This window comes from Hemiscyllium ocellatum, chromosome 2, assembly GCF_020745735.1.
Source record: "Hemiscyllium ocellatum isolate sHemOce1 chromosome 2, sHemOce1.pat.X.cur, whole genome shotgun sequence".
Classification (NCBI taxonomy): domain Eukaryota; kingdom Metazoa; phylum Chordata; class Chondrichthyes; order Orectolobiformes; family Hemiscylliidae; genus Hemiscyllium; species Hemiscyllium ocellatum.
Genome location: NC_083402.1, coordinates 12,664,345 through 12,670,344, shown reverse-complemented (window position 1 = coordinate 12,670,344; position 6,000 = coordinate 12,664,345). Strand labels below are relative to the sequence as shown.

The window sequence follows — 6,000 nt, the reverse complement described above, 5'->3', positions numbered from 1 at the left end:
GAGGGTCTGACCTAGTCCATAACAGCAGTAATACACAATTCACATGAAAAAGCTGACATATTTGTTTGTGTGATCTTTCTGAATACTGTCCAGTGGTTTTCCACCTCCATTGAAAAGCACATCCAAAAGCCTTGGGTCCAAGGCTCTCGGACAATCTGACATCCCAGCCCAGACTTCCTCCCCCTGCCTCACATGTCCCAAGCCTCTACTCCCAACCATTTAAACGTAAAGAAACAGGAGAAATCTGGGGAATGTTCACCCACCCTTTTAATAAACACATCCAGAACATTAACTGGGTGGCATTAACAGAGGTTTACATTACACTGTTTGCATACGGTAGGCCAAAGATGAATGATAAATGTGAACCCACATATGATACATTGTCCAATTCTGCCCACCACATTTTTGGAAGGTGTGTTGGGGGCAGGGGGGGTGGGGGAAGAGGGTGAATGGATGGAATGAGGAGGAGTTGTTAAGTAGGCCATGTGAGGGTGGGTCATTTCCAAGAATGGCGAAAGTGAGGACTTCTGATGCTGGAGATCAGAGTCGAGAGTGTGGTGTTGGAAAAGCACAGCAGGTCGGGCAGCATCCGAGGAGCAGGAGAGTCGACGTTTTGAGCATAAGCCCTTTATCAGGAAGGGCTTTTGCCCGAAACATTGATTCTCTTACTCTTCTGCCTCACCTCTGTGTTTTTCCAGCACCACATTCTCATTTGCAAGAATGGGGGCATAGAAAAAGAACTGGTCTTCTTCCTATCGGAAGGCTGTTGTAAAACTTGGAAGGGTTCAGAAAAGATTTACAAGGATGTTGCTAGGGTTGGAAGAGTTGAGCTGTAGGGAGAGACTGAATAGGCTGGGGCTGTTTTCCCTGGAGCATCGGAGGCTGAGGGGTCTCCTCATAGAGGTTTATAAAATCCAAGTTGGAATACAATTGTGGCTGTGATAGCTGCTCCTTTTATTGAAGTATTTTAGATGTTAGAGGTGATTTCCTCAAATTCCAGGAGCAGCAATTATTGTTTTATATGATTAGATTAGATTACTTACAGTGTGGAAACAGGCCATTCGGCCCAACAAGTCCACATCGACCCGCCGAAGCGCAACCCATCCATACCCCTACATTTACCCCTTTACCTAACACTACGGGCAATTTAGCATGGCCAATCCACCTGACCCACACATCTTTGGACTGTGGGAGGAAACTGGAGCACCCGGAGGAAACCCACGCAGACACGGGGAGAATGTGCAAACTCCACACAATGTAGTCGCCTGAGTCGGGAATTGAACCTGGGTCTCTGGCGCTGTGAGGCAGCAGTGCTAACCACTGTGCCACCGTTGCATTGTTTTGGAACTTTGGGGGGACAAAAAAATCAAAATAACGGCACTTTAAAATGGAGGATCACAGACAAAGGCTGTGACTACATGGTCAGAAAAAGAAACCTATACTGCTGTCTGAACAATTACAACATTCAAAAGGCATCTGGATGGGTACATGAATAGGAATGGTTTAGAGGGATATGGGCTAAGTGCTGGACTAGATTAGATTAGGATATCTGGTTGGCATGGAAGAGTTGGACCATAGGGTCCATTTCAATGCTATACATCTCTATGAGTCAATGACTGTAATTACAATTGAATCCAAAGACTGGAGAATCCAGGGTTATCCTGTTAGAACAAAGAAAGCTAAGATCAGAATCAAAACAGAGAACACTGCAGAACCTGAAGAAGTCTCTACTGAACTCAAAACACTAACTCTGATTGTTTTCCCACAGATGTTGACAGACCTGCGGAATTTCTCCTGCACTCTCTGTTTTTATTTCAGATCTCCCGCATCTGCGGCATTTTGCTTTTACTTGAAGACAAAGGTGAGATTTGACAGAGATGTTCAAAATAGGAAAGGATGTAGACAGAGACTGTTTCCTATGGTGGATAAGCTGAGGATTGGGGGGGGGGGTGGTGTTTAAATATTCAAGTGACAAGAGAAAGAACCAGTGACAATACAAGGGCAAACCTCTCTGTGCAACGTGTTTTTTCTTCTCTCAGAGTGAACTGAACCTCTGTCACTTCTGTTGATTTTTTTTAGTGAAAGACAGAAGATGTATGAATCTTTATTCAATTTCCATCACCAGGAGGAAAGGAAACACCCAAGTGGCCAGTGACAAGCAGCATATTTCACAACAAAGGGCAATGCTGCATGATCAAACAGTGGAGGGCAAGGATTAAATCAAAATAGAATTGGATGGGGAAAATAATACACTCCACTCCGTGCGGCGCCCACCTCTCCCTGAACAGCTCAAGGGGCAACAAGTGTTTAGGATCTGGGAAGCAGACTCTGGGAAAGGAATCGAATCAATATCTGGAAGTAAATTTGCTGGGACATAGAGACATAGAAAAGACGAGCAGATGTAGGCCATTCAGCCCTTTGAGTCTACACAATCATTCACAGTTGATTATCCAACTCAGTCCCCTGTTCCCACTTTCTCCCCAAACTGTTTGATCTCTTCAGCCCTAAGAACAATATCTGTCTCCTTCTTGGAATCATTCAATGTTTTGGCCTCAACTGCCTTTCTGTGGCAAAGAATTCTACAGGTTCGGCACTATCTGGGTGAAGGAATTTCTCCTCATCTTGGTCCTACTCAGTATACCTAGGGAGACAAGGGAACTGCAGAGAGTGGAATCAATAGTTTGCTCCTCACGATTCAGAATGAAGATGCCTGTCAGGAGGATGTTCTAATCTATGACTCTTTAATGCGCTTGTCAACCTGCATTGACAAGAGACTTGTATCCACCTGGAACCACTCAGGATTCCTAAAAGGACCATTTGTAGGTCTGTTCATCAAACTGACGCCTATGCACCCCTCTGCCTACCACCCTCCAAAGCTCCTCTGTCACAGGTTTGCTAGTCAGATATTGTCCAATCACATGACCTTCCCATTTCAGACAATCACAGCTCAGTCCAGCATCTCACCAACACCATGACATTTTTATAAAGAGTAAAGAAGCAGGAGGAGGCCATTCGGCCCCTTGAGCCTGCTCCACTATTTAATACGATCATGGCTGATCTCAGCTCGGCCTCAATTCCACACTCCTGTCTGCTCCCCATGACCCTTCAACCCATTCCAGAATAAAATTCATGCCTTCCTTCTCCTTAAATTTAATAAATGTCCCAGCATCAACTGGAATAGTAAATCCCTTACATTCATGATGCTTTAACAGATGTAATTTCCAGGGAGAAAGTGAGGACGGCAGATGCTGGAGATCAGAGTCAAAGAGGGTGGTGCTGGAAAAGCACAGCAGGTCAAACAGCACCCGAGGAGCAGGAGAATCGACGTTTTGAGCTCTTCATCAGGAATGAGGGGTTGCCCTCAGGGGGCAGAGAGATAAATAGGAGAAGGGTTGGGGCTTAGGGGATGGGGGGGAAGGGATCTGGGAATGCAAAAGGTGGATTAAGTTGTGGGATGTGATAGGTCAGAGAGGAGGGTGGAGTTGATAGGTGGGAAGGAAGATGGGCAGATAGGACAGGTCAAGAGGGCGGTGCTGAGTTGGAAGGTTGGACCTAGGATAAGGAGGGGGGAGGGGTGATGAGGAAACTGATAAAATCAACATTGATCCTGTGTGGTTGGAGGGTTCCAAGAAGGAAGATGGGGCTTTCTTCCTCCAGGTGTCAGGTGGTATGGGTTTGGCGGTGGAGGAGGCCCAGTTCCTGCATGTCCTTGACAGAGAGGGAAGGGGAGTTAAAGTGTTCAGTCATGAGGTGATGGGGTTGTTTCATGTGTATGTCCCAGAGATATTCTCTGAAGCCTTCCGCAAGTAGGCATCCTGTAGGAGACCAATCAGGAACAACAAATGTGACATTTGTGGAAATACAGGTAAATCACTGACAGATGTGAAAGGCTCCTTTGGAGCCTTGGACGGAAGTAACGGGGGTGTGTTGGCACAGGTTTTGCACTACTTGCGGTGGCAGGAGAAGGAGCTGGGGTGGGGGCTGGGCTGGTGGGGAGCAGCATAGATCCATCAAGGAAGTCACTGAGGGAATGGTCTTTACGTAATGCCGATGGGGCAGGGAGGGAAATATATCTTTGTTGGTGGCATCTGTTTGTAGGTGGTGGAAATGGTGGAGGATGATAAGATGTATATGGATGTTGGTGGGCTGGAAGGTGAGGACTAGGGGGGTTCTGGCCTTGTTGCGGTTAGAGGGGTTTGGTTCGAGGTGCAGGAAGTGGATGAGATGGGGGCATCATCGACCATATGGGAAGAGAAATTGTGGTCTTTGAAGAAGGAGGCCATTTGGTGTGTTCTGTGGTGGAATTGGTTCTCCTGGGAGCAGATGCGACGGAGGCGGAGGAATTGGGAATAAGGGATAGCGTTTTTACAGGAGTCAGAGTGGGAGGTGGTGTAGTCCAGATAGCTGTGCCCTAGTTTATGTGTTAAATGTGCCGTCCCATCAATGCCACCAAAGAAAATGGGAGAAAAGGATAAAACAAGATACAATTTATTTTTTAATGGCACTGGAACTGTTTTAAATTCCTGAAACTTAGAGGCTTGGCAACCTACCACTGAGTCAGGAATCTGTTGACAACTGTTCCACTGGATTTTTTTTTCTGGTTGAAGTAATTAACCCAAAATGTGAGACTGTTTTTCCCAGAGTTACAACTGCCACATGCGCAGGAAGGGAGGAGGTGGTTGAAGTCATCATTCTGGTGAAGTAAGAACTGCCCCTGCCGGCAAGCTTAGCCTTTCTGGTTGTATTTTGGTCTATGTTTGATCTTCCTGTAAATCCAATTGATGTACTTGGTAACCCTTGTGTAGACTCCCGGCTTGTTCATCTTAGCGCAGCCTTCCCCCCAGCTGACGATCCCGTACAGATATGCTGTGTTCCCTTTGTTGCAAACTAGTGGGCCTCCGGAATCTCCCTGTGTAGACAATGCAACAGACAAAGGATTAGCAGACATTTGTAAAGGCTTAAGAGTATGTAACAATGATGGTCTGATTCAATGCCAGAGCACACCGGATGGGCAGAATGGCCTACTAACATTTCTATCGGAAGCATTTGAACTTTTTGCCATCTTTTGCAGGTATCAACAAAAAACTTACTTACAACCAATTTGTGCACAGCAAGCTCGCACAAACAAAAGGATCAATGGCCTCTTGGCAGAGCCTGCCTACTCAGAATCACAGCATCTTTACCTTGTAAATGGAGGCCATTTGGTTCATCATGCCCACAAGTTCTATCTCCACCTGCCAGTCTCCTGCCTTTTCCCTGTATCCCTGTCCACCATTTCTGTTCAAATAACCATCCAATGCTCCTTTGGAATGCTTCATAGAGTCATACAGCACTGAAACAGATTCTTCAATCCAACCAGTTTATTCCAACCATAGTTCAACTTGTGTCCACCACATTTCCACAGTGCATTCTGCACCTGAACTATTCACTGGGTCAAACATCTTTCTTGCTGTTTAGTTTCTCTTACTCGTCTTTGAACTATCTTTGATCTTTCTGCTTTTAGTGACACAATGGTTAGCGTCCTTACCTCTAGGATCAGAAAGTCTGGGTTGAAGTGCCACCTGCTCTTTCCTGAACAGTTGATTAAAGCTATGGGTGCAGACAGAAGTGGTCACCTTCTCTGCCATAATAATTCGATGGGATAATAACCTTGTTTCCTATATTAATGGTGGTGCCTCTTGCAGTGTTGCTAGTTTCTTTTCACACACTCCCCAGTCTCACACATACACACACACACAGGATTGCTAAAACACATGCAGGTTTGACTTATTTGAAGATTTTAACTATTACTTATACACAATCCAAAATAGTTCAACAGAGAAATCTACTCTGGGGTCTGATCTAACTGCAGCAGTTCAAGAAGGGAGCTCACCACTACCTTCTCCAAAACCCTGAGGGATGGGTAATAAATGGAGATGATTCAAAAGACATCTCCCAGGGTGTTGCTGGAAGAGAGTTTGAGTTATATGGAGAGGTTGGATTATAAGGGGTACAGATAAG

General features: G+C 45.6%; 1 protein-coding gene across 1 annotated transcript in view; it reads right to left on the bottom strand.

Moving 5' to 3' along the window:
• Positions 1-4,726: 4,726 nt before the first annotated feature.
• LOC132829899 (hepatocyte growth factor activator-like) overlaps positions 4,727-6,000 on the bottom strand; it is a 94,595-nt gene continuing 93,321 nt past the window's right edge. The window contains exon 16 of the mRNA XM_060847310.1: positions 4,727-4,909. Coding sequence (XP_060703293.1) covers positions 4,727-4,909 — 183 coding nt within the window. The remainder of the gene's footprint in view (positions 4,910-6,000) is intronic.